The sequence below is a fragment of the Nerophis lumbriciformis genome, linkage group LG07 (genome assembly GCF_033978685.3).
Source record: "Nerophis lumbriciformis linkage group LG07, RoL_Nlum_v2.1, whole genome shotgun sequence".
In the NCBI taxonomy this organism is placed as follows: Eukaryota; Metazoa; Chordata; class Actinopteri; order Syngnathiformes; family Syngnathidae; genus Nerophis; species Nerophis lumbriciformis.
The window spans coordinates 546,152-567,075 of NC_084554.2; the positions used below are offsets into that span (position 1 = coordinate 546,152).

At 41.1% G+C, this 20,924-nt stretch overlaps 1 protein-coding gene across 1 annotated transcript; it reads left to right on the plus strand.

The window, feature by feature from the left end:
* The first annotated feature begins 6,129 nt into the window (after nt 1–6,129).
* Nucleotides 6,130–20,058, plus strand: rpl21 (ribosomal protein L21). Its single transcript, XM_061964811.1, has 6 exons — nt 6,130–6,196; nt 14,216–14,316; nt 17,029–17,090; nt 19,223–19,335; nt 19,732–19,882; nt 19,949–20,058. The coding sequence occupies exons 2-6, from the start codon at nt 14,250–14,252 to the stop codon at nt 20,036–20,038; spliced, it is 483 nt and encodes a 160-aa protein (XP_061820795.1). The 5' UTR covers nt 6,130–6,196; nt 14,216–14,249; the 3' UTR covers nt 20,039–20,058.
* The last annotated feature ends 866 nt before the right edge of the window (nt 20,059–20,924 follow it).

Below are 20,924 nucleotides of genomic sequence, written 5' to 3' on the forward strand. Positions count from 1 at the left end.
TATCTGTGGTCCCAGTCCTGCCTCATTCTCTGTAATTATTTGATTTTTGGCATTATCACGTGTGACTGGGATATCTTTATCTTCCATTCCTCCACTGCTTGTGTCAGTACCTGCGCAAGGTGACTCTCGTAGAGGGGGCGTGTCTTCTCATCTCCCAGTCTGCTGTGATGAAGTGAGCGCTTATAGTTCCGCTGGACGTCCACCCGTCTGTCATGAGCGCAACAGATGATGCTCGGGATAGTTCATCCACAACTTTTTTTCTTCTCCTGCTCATAAAGATCTGGCACAATCTTATCGCTGAAGTGGGTGCGCGACGGGATGTCGTAACGTGGTTCAAGCACGTTCAGCATGTGTTTAAAACCCTCGTTTTGCACAACCGAGTCTGCACTTATAAACACACCGATTCAATGGCGGGGGCGTTCAAGCTCCTCCGTTACTCCGCTCGCCATGACCACGCTGTGTGTGGACTGAACGTGCCAACAACTTTTTTTTTTTCACTTGTGTGCCTCCCCACACCCACACACACACACATAGCCTCTTTTCTTCTCTCCGGCTTGTGACAGAGGAAGATTCAGAAGAACGACACCGCAGCGCTTCTGTTTCTAGCCGATACTACATCAAAAGTAACGTAAAATAACGCAGTAACGCATCATGTAGTAACGGTAACTAAATTACTGAATACAAAAAAATAACGCGTTAGATTACTAGTTACCGCCGAAACTAACGGCGTTACAGTAACGCGTTACTTTGTAACGCGTTAGTCCCAACACTGCTCATTTGTAGTGGTCTTTCTTGAACTATTTGGAAAAAAAAGATATAAAAATACCTAAAAACTTGTTGAAAAATAAACAAGTGATTCAATTATAAATGAAGATTTCTACACATAGAAGTAATCATCAACTTAAAGTGCCCTCTTTGGGGATTGTAATAGAGATCCATCTGGATTCATGAACTTAATTCTAAACATTTCTTCACAAAAAAAGAAATCTTTAACATCAATATGGAACATGTCCACAAAAAATCCAGCTGTCAACACTGAATATTAATAATAATAATAATAATAATAATAATACCTGGGATTTATATAGCGCTTTTCTAAGTACCTAAAGTCGCTTTACATGTCGAACCCATCATTCGTTCACACCTGGTGGTGGTAAGCTACTTTCATAGCCACAGCTGCCCTGGGGTGGACTGAATATTGCATTGTTGCATTGTAATGAATGGAATAGCCTATTTGATGTTCAGTTTATGAACTTACATTCATATTTTGTTGAAGAATTATTCAATGAATATATCTATAAAGGATTTTTGAATTGTTGCATACCTGCCAACTTTTGAAATCAGAAAAACCTAGTAGCCAGGGTCCAAGGGCCGCAGGCCCCGGTAGGTCCAGGACAAAGTCCTGGTGGAGGGTTCAGGGCTTCGCCCCCCGACGCAAAATGATTATTAGCATTCAGACAGGTTAAAATGTTGCTAAAACCATCACTTTTCTATCAGTCACAGTGACTTTTCAAAACAAAAATATTACAGCAAAAATCATATGGGTTGATTGACATGTTTATTCTGTAAGCTAACTTCAGTAGTTTGAAATTATTTTGACAGTTAATGCCAGTTATCCTGTCAACCTTTCACAAGACTTCAATTTGTTAATTGAAAGTATAAACAGTATAAACACTTTTTACAGTAAACAAATGGTAAAACAGTACTAAACAATTCCATTAAAAAAAAAAATTGGTGTCATTATTAACTTTCTGTCCAAGCTTGTATAATCTACTGCCTTGTTCAATTGTAAAAAATATTCTGTGCCTAAAATTCACATTTCTATCACAATTATCATACTGTAAACATGGTAAGCTAACTTCATTAAAATTAATAGTCCTGTCAATAGCATGGAATTACAATTCAAATGTAGTTTTTTTGTAAGCCTTTCAAAAGAATTCAAAATATGAAAAATTAATGAAAATTAATTTAAGCCATCAGACACTTGAAAAGTGGCACATCACATCTCTAATGTAACCATTTTAACTTTTCAACAGAAATAGCACTGCAAAAATATTAAGGACATACTTCTGTATTTTGGTAGTTATGCTGTCAACATTTAACAAGATTTCTTCAACTTGGACCTGTTTTAAATGTTTTATGCCACTTCAAGTTGTCAAAGACGTGCTGTGAAATACAGCCGACAAGATTGCGCACCAAACACGAAGCAAGGGCAAAGCGCATGCATGGTGCAGGAGAACAAAGGACTTCTTTCATTTAAGGTTTGTGATAAACCATCAAACTCATTCGTTAAAAGGACTCTATAGTAATATAAAGCGAGTTTTTCTGGACATTATCATGCAAGAAAAGTTTATTTTTGGGACCGCGATCACCGCGTAATGATTTTTAAAGGTTGCATTACAAACATTTAACTGTCCCATGTGATCAGCCAGTGCGATTGGAAGTCCATGCTCAATTATTGCCTCCGTAAATAAAACTTCGGCATTTATCACATCCAAAGAATCTGTTTGGGCGACGAAAAACGTTGAAAGTTTTCCACTTGTATCGCTAGCAACGGCATTAGACTTGTGTTTTTTTGTCCCAACGTGGTCTTTTACATCGCTAATTCCTCCGTGTCCGATCGAAAAATCTTGTCTGCACAAGGTGCAATTCGCGTAGTTTTCACCCTTTTTTTTTTTTTAATTAATGAAAAACCGTATTTTTTATCACTGCAACCGTAACCCGGAATAGGTTGATGAAAACCGTACGAATTACGGGAAAACCGGAGTAGTTGGCAGGTATGTTGTTGCTATTTTTAGAATATTTAAAAAAAAATCTCACGTACCCCTTGGCATACCTTCAAGTACCCCCAGGGGTACGTGTACCCCCATTTGAGAACCACTGTTCTAAACGTACGCAGCATGGAGCGCTACTGCCTACTGGCGCTTTTTGATTGATTGATTGAAACTTGTATTAGTAGATTGCACAGTTCAGTACATATTCCGTACAATTGACCACTAAATGGTAACACCCCAATAAATTTGTACATTTCTTTAAGTCGGGGTCCACGTAAATCAATTCATGGTACTGACGAGACGCGGGGCCGCCATCTTGGAGTGGTGATCCGCTCCACTCAGTGCAATTCATTTGGCAGGAGCAATGAACTGTCAGCGCATTTAATTCATTTGACCTCACTGAATACCACTGATTTTCACGCGCTTTTTTGTCATACGTGTAGCTATGATAAAGGACACATGTTTTATTATTCATAGTTTCATTAGTTAACAGTAATATAATATTCTTATATGCTATAAGTGACCAGACGTCCGAGATCAAAACTGGAAATATAATCCCAGAGACGGGTCAGCTATTTTTAAATTGAAGAAACAATATGATTAGGTTTTATATACATGCTACATAAACAATGTATGAATACATTATATATCTATATATCTTATAGACTGTATCTCTGTTGCTGCAGCAGCAGAGAGTTTATTCTGTCTTGACACTTTGTATTGATATTTTGTATTACATTCTTCCCTTAAATGATCATGTTTACAGTGATTGTTTTATATGCATTTTTTATGTATGTCGCTTTGGATAAAAGCGTCTGCCAAATACTTCAACATAAACATATTTAAACACCTGAAAGTCTTTATATCAGCTAAAACCACCAATCTGTTTGACTGGATTCAGAATAAAACCAAATTCAGTCTTGCCCAACAATGTTAGTATTTAAATATTGTTACTTGAAGACTTATTCCTGGTTGCAATTATACTGTGAAGAAAGTATTGTCTTATACTTTGCCTAAAATGAGAATGCATCATAATCAGTGGCGGCTGGTGAATTTTGTTTTAGGTGTCACAATCATTTATTTCAACTTTATATTATTTAAGTATGACATTTTTAAATTTAATTAATTTCATTGACCATTTTACCATGAACTGATTACGTGGACCCCGACTTAAACAAGTTGAAAAACTTATTGGGGTGTAACCATTTAGTGGTCAATTGTACGGAATGTGTACTGTACTGTGCAATCTACTAATAAAAGCCTCAATCAATCAATCAATCTCAACTCTGTGGTGATATTCTTTTCACAAAATACAACCAATAGTACGTTAATGTTAAATCTTACTTCCATCCATCCATCCATCCATCTTCTTCCGCTTATCCGAGGTCGGGTCGCGGGGGCAGCAGCCTAAGCAGGGAAGCCCAGACTTCCCTCTCCCCAGCCACTTCGTCTAGCTCTTCCTGTGGGACCCCGAGGCGTTCCCAGGCCAGCCGGGAGACATAGTCTTCCCAACGTGTCCTGGGTCTTCCCCGCGGCCTCCTACCGGTCGGACGTGCCCTAAACACCTCCCTAGGGAGGCGTTCGGGTGGCATCCTGACCAGATGCCCGAACCACCTCATCTGGCTCCTCTCGATGTGGAGGAGCAGCGGCTTTACTTTGAGCTCCCCCCGGATGGCAGAGCTTCTCACCCTATCTCTAAGGGAGAGCCCCGCCATCCGGCGGAGGAAACTCATTTCGGCCGATTGTACCCGTGATCTTGTCCTTTCGGTCATAACCCAAAGCTCATGACCATAGGTGAGGATGGGAACGTAGATCGACCGGTAAATTGAGAGCTTTGCCTTCCGGCTCAGCTCCTTCTTCACCACAACGGATCGATACAGCGTCCGCATTACTGAAGACGCCGCACCGATCCGCCTGTCGATCTCACGATCCACTCTTCCCTCACTCGTGAACAAGACTCCGAGGTACTTGAACTCCTCCACTTGGGGCAAGATCTCCTCCCCAACCCGGAGATGGCACTCCACCCTTTTCCGGGCGAGAACCATGGACTCGGACTTGGAGGTGCTGATTCTCATCCCAGTCGCTTCACACTCGGCTGCGAACCGATCCAGTGAGAGCTGAAGATCCTGGCCAGATGAAGCCATCAGGACCACATCATCTGCAAAAAGCAGAGACCTAATCCTGCAGCCACCAAACCGGATCCCCTCAACGCCTTGACTGAGCCTAGAAATTCTGTCCATAAAAGTTATGAACAGAATCGGTGACAAAGGGCAGTCTTGGCGGAGTCCAACCCTCACTGGAAACGTGTCCGACTTACTGCCGGCAATGCGGACCAAGCTCTGGCACTGAGCATACAGGGAGCGGACTGCCACAATCAGACAGTCCGATACCCCATACTCTCTGAGCACTCCCCACAGGACTTCCCGAGGGACACGGTCGAATGCCTTCTCCAAGTCCACAAAACACATGTAGACTGGTTGGGCAAACTCCCATGCACCCTCAAGGACCCTGCCGAGAGTATAGAGCTGGTCCACAGTTCCACGACCAGGCCGAAAACCACACTGTTCCTCCTGAATCCGAGGTTCGACTATCCGGCGTAGCCTCCTCTCCAGTACACCTGAATAGACCTTACCGGGAAGGCTGAGGAGTGTGATCCCACGATAGTTAGAGCACACCCTCCGGTTCCCCTTCTTAAAGAGAGGAACCACCACCCCGGTCTGCCAATCCAGAGGTACCGCCCCCGATGTCCACGCGATGCTGCAGAGTCTTGTCAACCAAGACAGCCCCACATCATCCAGAGCCTTAAGGAACTCCGGGCGGATCTCATCTACCCCTGGGGCCTTGCCACCGAGGAGCTTTTTAACTACCTCAGCAACCTCAGCCCCAGAAATAGGAGAGCCCACCACAGACTCCCCAGGCACTGCTTCCTCATAATCTTACTTGTGAAAAGTAATCCCCCGATTCCTATTTTCAACAATCCGCTCATTTGAGCAGGAAAACGCTGTACACCATCTTTGTTTTCTACCTGTCAACTGTCAGTTTAGGCTGCTCGCCTGCACCTCATCACCACTTCAAAATGGCGGCCGAATTTCTCGCGTCACAGCAGCCAATGCTGCATTTACTTATAAGATGTCTCTGCTTGAAATCAGTTCACGTTCCCATGTCGAGTCGCGCTCTACAGGCGATAAACTGATTCTGAGTCAGCCACTCACCTTCAATGGCTTTTTCTTCAGGCAATGTATTAGGCAGCCTCACCGTCAATGGCTTTTTCTTCAGGCAATGTATTAGGCAGCCTCACCGTCAATGGCTTTTTCTTCAGGCAATGTATTAGGCAGCCTCACAGCCCAACAAGGCAACAAGGCGGAGTTTGGGGGCCTTCCATCTCCCTTTCCGCAACACCCGCCATCTTGTTCACACCGGAGGTAAGATCTTCTCTCCTTCAAACCACAAATAGCGCTTTAATATCTGCTATTTACACTTATACTTGTGCTACAACACCTTCCTTGTGCCACACTGCTTTGAAATCATTATGAATTTGACCCGAAAAGAGTGGTTCGTTCCGCTAATGTGAGCCGTTGAGCGGCGTGGCGTTCCACGTGGGCCTGGAGACAATATGTTTAATATCATCACTTCTGTCAATATTGGGACAACTACAAGCATTTGGCACTTTGTTGTAACATTTACACGGTTGATTTGTTGGCCAAGTTAACTTCTAACATGTTTAATTAGTGTGTCTAGCTAGTTGTTAGCATTAGCTGCACACACAACGTGATTCAAGTGTCAATTTAGGGGCGATATGGCCTTTTATTAATATCTCCATAATTTAGTCCACATCGCGATACACCATATACAGGTAAAAGCCAGTAAATTAGAATATTTTGAAAAACTTGATTTATTTCAGTAATTGCATTCAAAAGGTGTAACTTGTACATTATATTTATTCATTGCACACAGACTGATGCATTCAAATGTTTATTTCATTTAATTTTGATGATTTGAAGTGGCAACAAATGAAAATCCAAAATTCCGTGTGTCACAAAATTAGAATATTACTTAAGGCTAATACAAAAAAGGGATTTTTTAGAAATGTTGGCCAACTGAAAAGTATGAAAATGAAAAATATGAGCATGTACAATACTCAATACTTGGTTGGAGCTCCTTTTGCCTCAATTACTGCGTTAATGCGGCGTGGCATGGAGTCGATGAGTTTCTGGCACTGCTCAGGTGTTATGAGAGCCCAGGTTGCTCTGATAGTGGCCTTCAACTCTTCTGCGTTTTTGGGTCTGGCATTCTGCATCTTCCTTTTCACAATACCCCACAGATTTTTTATGGGGCTAAGGTCAGGGGAGTTGGCGGGCCAATTTAGAACAGAAATACCATGGTCCGTAAACCAGGCACGGGTAGATTTTGCGCTGTGTGCAGGCGCCAAGTCCTGTTGGAACTTGAAATCTCCATCTCCATAGAGCAGGTCAGCAGCAGGAAGCATGAAGTGCTCTAAAACTTGCTGGTAGACGGCTGCGTTGACCCTGGATCTCAGGAAACAGAGTGGACCGACACCAGCAGATGACATGGCACCCCAAACCATCACCCAACCATGCAAATTTTGCATTTCCTTTGGAAATCGAGGTCCCAGAGTCTGGAGGAAGACAGGAGAGGCACAGGATCCACGTTGCCTGAAGTCTAGTGTAAAGTTTCCACCATCAGTGATGGTTTGGGGTGCCATGTCATCTGCTGGTGTCGGTCCACTCTGTTTCCTGAGATCCAGGGTCAACGCAGCCGTCTACCAGCAAGTTTTAGAGCACTTCATGCTTCCTGCTGCTGACCTGCTCTATGGAGATGGAGATTTCAAGTTCCAACAGGACTTGGCGCCTGCACACAGCGCAAAATCTACCCGTGCCTGGTTTACGGACCATGGTATTTCTGTTCTAAATTGGCCCGCCAACTCCCCTGACCTTAGCCCCATAGAAAATCTGTGGGGTATTGTGAAAAGGAAGATGCAGAATGCCAGACCCAAAAACGCAGAAGAGTTGAAGGCCACTATCAGAGCAACCTGGGCTCTCATAACACCTGAGCAGTGCCAGAAACTCATCGACTCCATGCCACGCCGCATTAACGCAGTAATTGAGGCAAAAGGAGCTCCAACCAAGTATTGAGTATTGTACATGCTCATATTTTTCATTTTCATACTTTTCAGTTGGCCAACATTTCTAAAAATCCCTTTTTTGTATTAGCCTTAAGTAATATTCTAATTTTGTGACACACGGAATTTTGGATTTTCATTTGTTGCCAATTCAAATCATCAAAATTAAATGAAATAAACATTTGAATGCATCAGTCTGTGTGCAATGAATAAATATAATGTACAAGTTACACCTTTTCAATGCAATTACTGAAATAAATCAAGTTTTTCAAAATATTCTAATTTACTGGCTTTTACCTGTATATGTGGATATGTTTAGTCCATGTCACCATACACCATATATATGTGGATATGTTTAGTGTCTACATTAAAACATTATTCTTCATACTGCATTAATATATGCTACTTTTAAACTTTCATGCAGAGAGGGAAATCACAACTAAGTCAATTTAGCAAAAGTGTATTTATTAAACAGTTATTAAGCAGTGGCACAAACATTCATGTCATTTGAAAACAAAGTGCAAGATTGTCAGACATTCTAAAACAAGCTATTAGTGCAACTTTTGTGCATGATGTCACTAAGATGACATATCAAAACAACACTTAATTAAAGTGCACTTTTTGTACAAAACGCCACTACAATAGTCTACAACAAATTAAGTGCACTTTTGTGCATGATGTCACTAAGATGACATATCAAAACAACACTTAAAGTGCACTTTTTGTACAGAACGCCACTACAATAGTTAAAAACAAATTAAGTGCACTTTAGTGCATGATGTCACACAAGATATTTCAATAAGTGTCAAATAAAAATGAGCTGCATAATAGGAAATCAAATAGTGTATGTCCTTCGCCATGTGGTAGGTTAATGCGGACATTATCTCATTCTGTTGACACATTTTTTCAAACGATGTTGATCTGGAAATGGTTGCTCGGGCATTTTGTGGGTATGGCACTGAATGTTGACATGCGGAGTTTCAAGCACTCTTCATTCTCTAGCGCAGGGGCTACCAACCTTTTTGAAACCAAGAGCTACTTCTTGGGTACTGATTAATGCGAAGGGCTACCAGTTTGATACACACTTAAATAAATTGCCAGAAATAGCCAATTTGCTCAATTTACCTTTAACTCTGTTATTATTAATTATATTTATCTTTGTGGAAACACTGATCATCTTAATGATTTCTCACAATAAATATATATATAGAAACAGATAAATATCAATATACAACACTTTATTTTTATATTTTCTCTAAGTGCACATTTTTCAAATTGAACATTTTCAAATGATGACTTCTAAGACAGTCTTGTGAAATCACAATATCCCATTTTAACTAGCTAGCCATTAAAATTTTTTAACAAATCATGAATTACTTTGCACCATGTTTGTACAAATAATAACTCATGTCAAATACAAAAGTCAACTCTCAAATTTTTAAATAAATCATGTCACACTTTGAACTGGACACCAAATCTGTTATCTGTTTCTTTGTCAGTTAGTGAAGACCAAGTCTTTAAAATATCTTCTTGGATTTTCAAATTCTATTTGAGTTTTGTCTCTCTTAGAATTAAAAATGTCGAGCAAAGCGAGACCAGCTTGCTAGTAAATAAATAAAATTTTAAAAATAGAGGCAGCTCACTGGTAAGTGCTGCTATTTGAGCTATTTTTAGTACAGGCCAGCGGGCGACTCATCTGGTCCTTACGGCTGCCTGGTGCCCGCGGGCACCGCGTTGGTGACCCCTGCTCTAGCGGGTGACTTTTCAAATGATGCTACATATTAGCAGTGCTGCTACTTTTTCTAACAACGCTTTTGCCGCATACTTGACATATTACGGTTGTCTGTTCAACATATGAAGCCAAACCACCGCCAGACGATGGACCCCCTGCTGTTTTTCTTAGGAATTAATTCTTTCTTCATTTCTGACCAGATTCGCACCTTCTTTCTCTCGTATTACCACTCGCACCACACCGCTAGCATCACAGCTAATGTTACACATGCTGCTACCTCTCTGCTCAGCGAGGGCGTATGACGCGACTATGTGACGTATGTAAGAAGGTGCGCTTGTTTTAAGTCTCTGTGAGAAGGAGAGACAAGAGAGTGATAAAAGTGTAATGCTCACAGCTAAAAGCAACTGCGCGAGAACGTATACTCCAATATCACCATATACCGTATTTTTCGGACTATAAGTCAGTTTTTTTCATAATTTGGCCGGGGGTGCGACTTATACACAGGAGCGACTTATGTGTGAAATTATTAACACATTAGCGTAAAATATCAAATAATATTATTGATCTCATTCACGTAAGAGACTAAACGTATAAGATTTCATGGGATTTAGCGATTAGGAGTGACAGATTGTTTGGTAAACGTATAGCATGTTCTATATGTTATAGTTATTTGAATGACTCTTACCATAATATGTTACGTTAACATACCAGTTGGTTATTTATGCCCAGTGTTGGGACTAACGCGTTACTAAGTAACGCGTTACTGTAACGCCGTTAGTTTCGGCGGTAACTAGTAATCTAACGCGTTATTTTTTTATATCCAGTAACTCAGTTACCGTTACTACATGATGCGTTACTGCGTTATTTTACGTTATTTTTTAATGTAGTATCGGCTAGAAACAGAAGAAGTGTCGTCCTTCTGTCTCACAAGGAAAAGAAAAGGCGTGCTTTCCTCGACCGAGGAGCGGAGCGCAGGGGAGACGTTCCTCCAGGGCCTATGCATGTACTTCGGGGCTAACACCCTTCACTTTACCCGGCAGTGGGTCTTTACAGCTCCGGACTCGAGGGTGAATGACGAGGCCGGCGGTTTGTTGCAATTTTGTGACTTTATTGGTGTCTTGCACGCAGCCATCCACCAAGCTAGAGCACCTGCACGCATTCACTGTTGCGCTCCCTCGCCTCTCTCGCCCACTCACTCACTGACGTCACTCACCTCACATGCTGTCATATCTTAAAGGGCCACACACACACACACACACACACACACACGCTACTCTCATAACAACTAAAAAGACATCATGGCGAAGCCAGAAGTCGAGTTACATGGAGACATTGTCACTACTTTTCTTTTGTCGAGCACAAAGAAAATAACATTTTAGTTAAATGTAAGTTGTGTCTTGGATCAAAGATCCCATCTACTTAAAGTTAAAGTGACAATGATTGTCACACACACACTAGGTGTGGTGAAATTATTCTCTGCATTTGACCCATCACCCTTGATCACCCCCTGGGAGGTGAGGGGAGCAGTGAGTAGCAACAGTGACCGCACCCGGGAATACTGCCCAAAACAGCAATTCAAATCTGCTGAAACAGCTACATAAATGTAAATGGGTTATACTTGTATAGCTTTTCTACCTTTTTCAGGAACTCAAAGCGCTTTGACACTATTTCCACATTCACCCATTCACACACACATTCACATACTGATGGCGGGAGCTGCCATGCAAGGCACTAACCAGGACCCATCAGGAGCAAGGGTGAAGTGTCTTGCTCAAGGACACAACGGACGTGACTAGGATGGTAGAAGGTGGGGATTGAACCAGTAACCCTCAGATTGCTGGCACGGCCACTCTCCCAACTTGGCCACGCCACATAAGCAACATGCTTTGACGAAGCTAGTAAAGAGAGACACAGACTCCGATGCCACTTCACCTCCACCTAAGGATTTTAACGGAGGCAATGCTAGCCAGGACAACATTGATAGAGCCATTGCAGCGTATGTGCTAGAAGACATGCAGGCTATTTCTACAGTGGAGTCACCCGTTTTCTGGCAGCTAAATAGCATGATACCGGCATCAAACAACAAATGGCACAGAAAACATGTTCCAAGTACCTGGACAGTGAGTACATAAACATGGAAAGCGAGCTAAAGAAAACACTCCAAACTCTGCCTCTGCTCATCATTGAAGGTACACACTGTCAATTCTCTTATATACTATTTCATTCTAGACTTCTAGGGTGTTTGATTATCACATCACTCTAAATGTATAGACTATAAAGTTCACAAACATAAAGAGGGATGCTAGTGGGCCAGGCCAATCTTTCATTTTCTCTAAACTAAAACTGGGGAAATGTGTAGAGTCTTCTGGGCTTCACTACAGTGTTGATCTCCTGAATACATGATTTTATTTCACAATTCCTTGAGAGAAAAAAAATGCCTGATTAGGCTTTGTGTATGTCATGTGTGCCTTCCTTGGGTGAAGCCAGCTTTACAGCTATGTTGTTATTATGCGGTTTGTTACTTACCGTATTTTCCGCACTATAAGGCGCACCTAAAAACCACAATTTTTCTCAAAAGCTGACAGTGCGCCTAATAACCCGGTGCGCTTTATTACGATTCATTTTCATAAAGTTTCGGTCTCGCAACTTCGGTAAACAGCCGCCATCTTTTTTCCCGGTAGAACAGGAAGCGCTTCTTCTTCTACGCAAGCAACCGCCAAGGAAAGCACCCGCCCCCATAGAACAGGAAGCGCTTCACCCGCCCCCATAGAACAGGAAGCGCTTCACCCGCCCCCGGAAGAAGAAGAAAAAACGCGCGGATATCACCGTACGTTTCATTTCCTGTTTACATCTGTAAAGACCACAAAATGGCTCCTACAAAGGACAAGGATCCGGTTCATAAAAAGACGCAATCTCTCCATCCGCACACGGATTACTACCGTATTTCACAGCAACTGATATTCCTGTGAACTGCACTGTGGAACGGGAGCACGTACGGTGAATATTCGCACCACAGAGAATGAGGAGTCATCCTTCACTGTGGTTCTAGCTTGCCATGCTAACTTCCACCCATCCAAAAGAGACCTTTCCAGCCGGCGTCATCATAAAAGCTAACTCGAAGGGATGGATGGATGAAGAAAAGATGAGCGAGTGGTTAAGGGAAGTTTACGCGAAGAGGCCGGGTGGCTTTTTTCACACAGCTCCGAAGGCGAACACACCTTCACTAAGACGGGCAGATAGCGCCGGTCGACATACGCCAACATCTGCCAGTGGATCGTAAATGCCTGGGCAGATAGTTTCGGTCACAACTGTGGTCCGAGCTTTCCGGAAGGCAGGATTCACAGAACTGCTGCACAACAACAGCGACACTGAATCCGATGACTTCTACGAGGCGGAGCCGGCCATTTTTGGATCCCACGCTAACTTTTCAATTCGGACACCGAAGACGAAGAATTCGAAGGATTTACGAATGAAGAATAACTTCAGAAGGTGAGCGCTATGTTTATTTTGTGTGTTGTGACATTAACGTTCGAGCAACATTATGTTGCTATTTATTGCTCTACACCATTTTGAATTTTACTATGTTTGTGATTGCACATTTGCGTACATTTTGGGACAGAGTTGTTAGAACGCTGGTTTTCAATATATTATTAAAGTTTGACTGAACTATCTGACTGTTTTTTTGACATTCACTTTAGCGCAGCGTTTTTTTGACATTCACTTTAGCGCAGCGTAGGCGCGGCTTTTAGTCCGGGGCGGCTTATTGGTGGACAAAATTATGAAATATGTAATTCATAGAAGGTGCGGCTAATAATCCTTATAGTGCGGAAAATACGGTATGTATGTTATGTTGCAGCTATTTAAAATAGTTTTGTCAATTTGTTGTGGCCTGAAATAAATTGGCCCTTTGAAACATATCTTTGTCTTTGTGTGTTGTATGTAGAGCACATTGCTTAGCAGAGTTCAGTGATGCAAATGCATGTCAAGTTGATCAACACATTGTATTATTCTCCAGTGCAATAACAGTACTGAAACGAAGGCTAAAAGGACATTAATGGGAGCCTTAAAAAAAAGGAGGAAAAAAATAAGTAACTAAATAGTTACTTTTCACAGTAACGCATTACTTTTTGGTGTAAGTAACTGAGTTAGTAACTGAGTTACTTTTGAAATAAAGTAACTAGTAACTGTAACTAGTTACTGGTTTTCAGTAACTAACCCAACACTGTTTATGCCTCATATAACGTACACTTATTCAGCCTGTTGTTCACTATTTATTTATTTTAAATTGCCTTTCAAATGTCTATTCTTGCTGTTGGCTTTTATCAAATACATTTCCCCAAAAAATGCGACTTATACTCCAGTGCGACTTATATATGTTTTTTTCCTTCTTTATTATGCATTTTCGTCCGGTGCGGCTTATACTCCGAAAAATACGGTAGTCATTTTCTACATCACACAGAGACAACCCCGCGATATATCGAGTATATTCCATATATCGCCCAGCCCTATGTCAATTCTTGCTCTGTTTGGGAAGGATGACCTTTACAAGATAGGTGTGTGTTGTTCCAGACATTTGGCATTGGTCGTACAGTAACTTGGCATCATGACGAACACCAGAGGCAAGAGGAGGGGCACCAGGTACATGTTCAGCAGACCATTCCGCAAGCATGGTGAGTAGTATCATCATAGACATCTTATAAGTAGACGCAGCATTGGCTGCTGTGACGCGAGAAATTGGGCCGCCATCTTGAAGTGGTGATGAGGAGCCGGCGAGCAGCCTTAACTGACAGTTGACAGGTAGAAAACAAAGATGCTAAACTGACAGTTGACAGGTAGAAAACAAAGATGCTAAACTGACAGTTGACAGGTAGAAAACAAAGATGCTGAACTGACAGTTGACAGATAGAAAACAAAGATGGTGTTCAGCGTTTTCCTGCTCAAATGAGAGGACTGTTGAAATAGGAATCGGGGGATTACTTTTCACAAGTAAGATTTAACAGTAACGTACTATTGGTTGTATTTTGTGAAAAGAATATTACCACAGAGTTGAGAAGGAGCAAATATCTTCAATAGTATTGAAATCGTAGCCGCTAGTATGACGTGACATAATAGAATTGCTTGTCAATTAAATATATATGTTTATGTTTAAGTATTTGGCAGACGCTTTTATCCAAAGCCACATATAAAACAATCACTGTAAACATGATCATTTAAGGCAGGGGTGTCAAACTCAAATACAGAGTGGGCCAAAATGTAAAACTGAACAAAGCCGCAGGCCAAGGTTGAACAAATTAACCTTTTAATAGTTTTGCATTAAATATTGAACAAGCAAGGCTTATATAACTTAATAATGACATGCAAAATCGAGTTTCAAATAATAATAATAAAAAATATCAATGGCATATCAAATACAATTTAAATAAAAATGGAATGCCTCATTTTTATTTGCAGCCTTCTGATATAAATAATCAACATTAACTTTTTCCACAGGCTAATAAATTTGAAAATCAAATAATGACTAAACCAACCATTCAGGACTTTAAACTGCTCAGTTTGCAACACACTGATCTAATCTGATGTGCCCAAGCCAGATACTTGCCATCTTTTCTTGGATGCTAGTTCATTAATGTCGGGGCTCAGGCTTTGAACTGAAGCAATCCTCATTATCAAACAAAATTGTTCATCAGACATTATTTCTCGTATTCCACAGTCTCAGGGGCGTGCCTTACAGGCACTGCTTTTACCGTCCTCTACGAGCTGACGTCACGTCAGCTTTACATCCCTTCTAACAACGTGCCCGCCCAGTCACAAGATATATGCGGCTTCTGTATGCACACACACACGTGAATGCAACGCATACTTCATCAACAGCGATACAGTTTACACTGAGAGTGGCCGTTTAAGCAACTTTAACATTGTTAGAAATATACGCCACACTGTGAATCCACACCAAACAAGAATGACAAACACATTTTGGGAGAACATCCACACAGTAACACAACAGAACAAATACCCAGAACCCTTTGCAGTACTAACTCTTGTGCCGGATAATGCACCTCCTATATTGTAGCATCCCGGAAGAGTTAGTGCTGCAAAAGATTCTGGGTATTTGTTGTGTTTATGTGCGGATGTTCTCCCAAAATGTGTTTGTCATTCTTGTTTGGTGTGGATTCAGAGTGTGGCGTATATTTCTAACAATGTTAAAGTTGCTTATACGGCCACTCTGTGTAAACTGTATCGCTGTTGATGAAGTATGCGTTGCATTCGCGTATGTGTGCGTACAGAAGCTGCTCATATCTTGTGACTGGGCGGGCACGTTGTTAGAAGGGATGAAAAGCGGACGTGACGTCAGCTCGTAGAGGACGTTAAAAGCAGGGCATGCCCCCAAGACTGGAATACGAGATATAATGACTGATGAACACCTTCGTTGGATAATGAAGGTTGTTTCAGCTCAAAGCCTGAGCCCCGACATTAATGAACTAGCATCCAAGAAAAGATGTCAGGTATCTGGCTTGGGCACATCAGATTAGATCAGTGTGTTGCAAACTGAGCAGTTTAAAGTCCTGAATGGTTGGTTTAGTCATTGTTATTTTATTTTCTAATTTATTAGCCTGTGGAAAAAGTTAATGTTGATATTTACCTCAGAAGGCTGCAAATAAAAAAGAGGCATTCAATTTTTATTTAAATTGTATTTATGCCATTGATATTTTTTAATTATTATTATTATGTGAAACTGGATTTTGCATGTCACTATAAATCAATGTAAAACTTGTTTGGGTCCCTATTAAAAGGTTAATATGTTCAACCTTGGCCCGCGGCTTTGTTCAGTTTTACATTTTGGCCCACTCTGTATTTGAGTTTGACACCCCTGATTTAAGGGAAGAATGTAATACAAAGTGTCAAGACAGAATAAACTCTTTGCTGCTGCAGCAACAGAGATAGTCTATAAGATACACTTACAATTAGTGCACCAACCCAAAAAACATTCACACAAAAGGGTTGTTTCTTTGTGTTATTGATATTTCTGGTTCCTACGTTATACATCAATATAGATCAATACAGTCCGTGAGCACACATGATAGTATTTTTTTATGCCAAAAAACAAACAAACAGAATATTCTATTACTGTTAAGCAAACTATGAATAATGTGTCCTTTATCATAGCTACACGTGTGACAAAAAAGCGGGTGAAAATCAGTGGTATTCAGTGAGGTAAGATGACAGTTCATTGCTCCTGCCAAATGAATTGCACTGAGTGGAGCAGATCACCACTCCAAGATGGCGGCCCCGCGTCTCGTCAGCGCCAGTAGCGCTCCATGCTGCGTACCCTTAGAACATGTTGATGATGCATGCAACATGTGTCATCTGCATTACCTCCACAGGCCCCATTCCTCTGTCCACTTACATGCGTATCTACAAGAAAGGCGACATTGTTGACATCAAGGTAAGCAAAGGTGGTAAGGGACGATTAATGGGTGTCTATGAAGGTTGTCATAGCAACTGGACTGCTTGGTTTGTCTCATCCGATTAGGCTTCATCAGTTCGTGCTCATAGACTTAGGTTGGTCAGATCTAGTCCTATTAATTGATGTTTCTTAGATTCAACTACATGGATCTGTGCTCGGCAAGTTTGCCTTGCCTAAGTTTTAGAAGAAGCAATTGTTCTAACAACTTGGCTATATGGTTCAGAGGCATGAACAGCACTTGAAAGGTTTCAACAGCCATGTCAACGCCAGATGATGAATATTAAGTGGCAAGATATGAGAACAAATGTCAGTGTTAGGGTTACACTCAAAACCCTAACCCTGAATAAAAAAAACTTGTACTGATAAAAAGAAGACATACTGATATAAAAAAAAAATGATACCAATAAAAAAAAGACTTATACTGATAGAAAAAGGCTGATAACGATAAGACTTATACTGATAAAAAAAAAAGACAGACTGATAAAATACAGATTGATACCAATAAAAGGAAGGCATACTGATAGAAAAAGGCTATCGATAAAATAGACTTATACCGTATTTTCCGCACCATAAGGCGCCCTGGGTTATAAGCCGCGCCTTCAATGAACGGCATATTTCAAAACTTTGTCCACCTATAAGCCGCATCTAACTGCGCTAAAGGAATGTCAAAAAAACAGTCAGGTCAGTCAAACTTTAATAATATATTAAAACCAGCATGATGTGGGCGCGCATGGAGTCGTATATCAACATGGACGGAGCTGCGTGAAAAAAGCCACCCGGCCTCTTCGCGTAAACTTAAACTTACCTTAACCACTCGCTCATCTTTTCTTCATCCATCCCTTCGAGTTAGCTTTTATGATGACGCCGGCTGGAAAGGTCTCTTTTGGCAAGGTCTTCCTTTTGAATATCACCATGGGTGGAAGTTTCTGGCCATTAGCATGGCAAGCTAGAACCACAGTGAAGGATGACTTCTCATTCCCTGTGGTGCGAATATTCACCGTACGTGCTCCCGTTGTATCCACAGTGCGGTTCACAGGAATATCAGTTGCTGTGAAATAGTAATCCGTGTGCGGATGGAGAGATTGCGTCTTTTCATGAACCGGATCCCTGACGCTTAGTAGGAGCCATTTTGTGGTCTTTACAGATGTAAACACACAAAGGAAATGAAACGTACGGTAATATCTGCGCGCTTTTTCTTCTTCTACGTGGGCGGGTGGTTGCTTACAGTAGAAGAAAAAGCGCTTCCTGTTCTATGGGGGCGGTTGCTTGCGTAGAAGAAGAAGCGCTTCCTGTTCTACCGGGAAAAAAGATAGCGGCTGTTTACCGTAGTTGCGAGATCGAAACTTTATGAAAATGAATCGTAATATTAATCCATATATAAAGCGCACCGGGTTATAAGGCGCACTGTCAGCTTTTGAGAAAATTTGTGGTTTTTAGGTGCGCCTTATAGTGCGGAAAATATGGTAGACTGATAAAAGGAAGGCATACTGATAGAAAAAGGCTATCGATAAAATAGACTTATACTGATATTAAAAAAAGACACTGATTAAAGACATACTGATAGAAAATAAACTGATTGAAAAAAGACTGATACAGATAAAAAAAGACTAATGCTCATAAAAAGAAGACTTTTACTGATAAAAGACGAATACCCATAAAAAGTAGACTTATAATCATAGAAAAAAGCTGATAGCCATAAAAAAGATTTATACTGATAAAAAGACAGACACCTTTAAGAATACATACAGATTGAAAAAAGACTGATACCGATAAAAAAGACTAATGCTCATAAAAAGAAGACTTTTACTAATTAAAAAAAAAGACTAATACCCATAAAAAGAAGACTTATAATGATAGAAAAAGGCTGGTACCCATAAAAAAGACTGACACCAATAAGAATACATACTGATAGAAAAAAGACTGATACTGATAATAAAAAGACTTATATGATAAAAAAAACATACTGATAGAAAATAAAATGACATTGATAAAAATACTTATACTGATAGAAAAAAGACTGATAGCCATAAAAAGAAGACTTAGACTGACAGTGATAAAAAGAAACAAATGGTTAAAAGGAGTCACTTGAAGAGATGTGTTGTGTTGTCCAGGGCACAGGCACCATTCAGAAGGGGATGCCACATAAATGCTACCATGGCAAGACTGGTCGTGTGTACAACGTGACCCAACATGCTGTTGGTGTCATCATCAACAAGAAGCTCAGGTAGGTAGTAGCCACACACCACCAATGAACCCCATCTTCACTTTACCATGTGGACCCATGTGGTCCTCTGTGGTCATTCACCTGGGGGACAACACTTGGACCTCCAGCACCTTCACTCTCACCTCCTGGTGGAGCTGAAGTGCAACTGAGGTGACAATCTCCAACTGCACAATATGAATTTAAACACTCCAATAATACAAATATGATAACTAAGTTAACAATTCAAATGGTCCGAATTATCTGGGCAAAATACACAACAGCCAAAGATCTACATCATCTTAGGGCAGGTATGATTCTGAAATGATCATTTTACTCATTGAATTGGTGTCACTGCTGGCCTCCAGGACCAATACTCTGTATGTCTGCCCAGTGTTTGATTAGTGTTTGTGCCTACAGAGGCAACATCCTGGCCAAGAGGATCAACGTGCGCATTGAGCACGTCAAGCACTCTAAGAGCAGAGATGGTTTCCTACAGCGTGTCAGAGAGAACGACAGCAAGAAGCTGGAGGCCAAGAAGAACAACACCTGGATGGAACTCAAGCGCCAGGTAGTCAGATGTGTGTTGGTGCAGGTCAAGTAACATCTCCACTAACATCTCCTTTCCTCTCTGCAGCCTGCTCCTCCTCGTGAAGCTCACTTCGTCAGCACCAAGAATAACAAACCTCAGCTGCTGGAACCCATCCCCTACGAGTTCATGGCTTGAATAAACCTCTTTGTACACCACTCTCTATGTCACACCTCTATGTGGGAGAAGATCCACTGACCTGACAACCATAATGTGTAGACTTAACTAACTCAGTGGTCCTAACACTAGAGGGCAGTACAACCTTAATGTTGTGACCAAGTGTAGACTTAAAGGCCTACTGAAATGTGATGTTCTTATTTAAACGGGGATAGCAGGTCCATTCTATGTGTCATACTTGATCATTTCACGATATTGCCATATTTTTGCTGAAAGGATTTAGAGAACATCGAGGATAAAGTTCGCAACTTTTGGTCGCTGATAAAAAGCCTTGCCTGTAGCGGAAGTAGCAGACGTCACAGGTTGTGGAGCTCCTCACATCCAAACATTGTTTACAATCATGGCCACCAGCAGCGAGAGCCATTCGGACCGAGAAAGCGACCATTTCCCCATTAATTTGAGCGAGGATGAAAGATTTGTGGATGAGGAAAGTGAGAGTGAAGGACTAGAGGGCAGTGGGAGCCATTCAGATAGGGAAGATGCTGTGAGACCTGATATTCAGCTGGGAATGACTAAAACAGTAAATAAACACTAGACATATACAGGTAAAAGCCAGTAAATTAGAATATTTTGAAAAACTTGATTTATTTCAGTAATTGCATTCAAAAGGTGTAACTTGTACATTATATTTATTCATTGCACACAGACTGATGCATTCAAATGTTTATTTCATTTAATTTTGATGATTTGAAGTGGCAACAAAATTCCGTGTGTCACAAAATTAGAATATTACTTAAGGCTAATACAAAAAAGGGATTTTTAGAAATGTTGGCCAACTGAAAAGTATGAAAATGAAAAATATGAGCATGTACAATACTCAATACTTGGTTGGAGCTCCTTTTGCCTC

Excerpts from the sequence above, each read along its gene's own strand:
- rpl21 (XM_061964811.1), top strand. The coding sequence starts at position 14,250 with ATGACGAACACCAGAGGCAAGAGGAGGGGCACCAGGTACATGTTCAGC. Across the intron at positions 17,091-19,222 it reads GCGACATTGTTGACATCAAG|GGCACAGGCACCATTCAGAA; the intron begins GTAAGCAAAGGT and ends TGTGTTGTCCAG. Across the intron at positions 19,883-19,948 it reads GGATGGAACTCAAGCGCCAG|CCTGCTCCTCCTCGTGAAGC; the intron begins GTAGTCAGATGT and ends TCCTCTCTGCAG.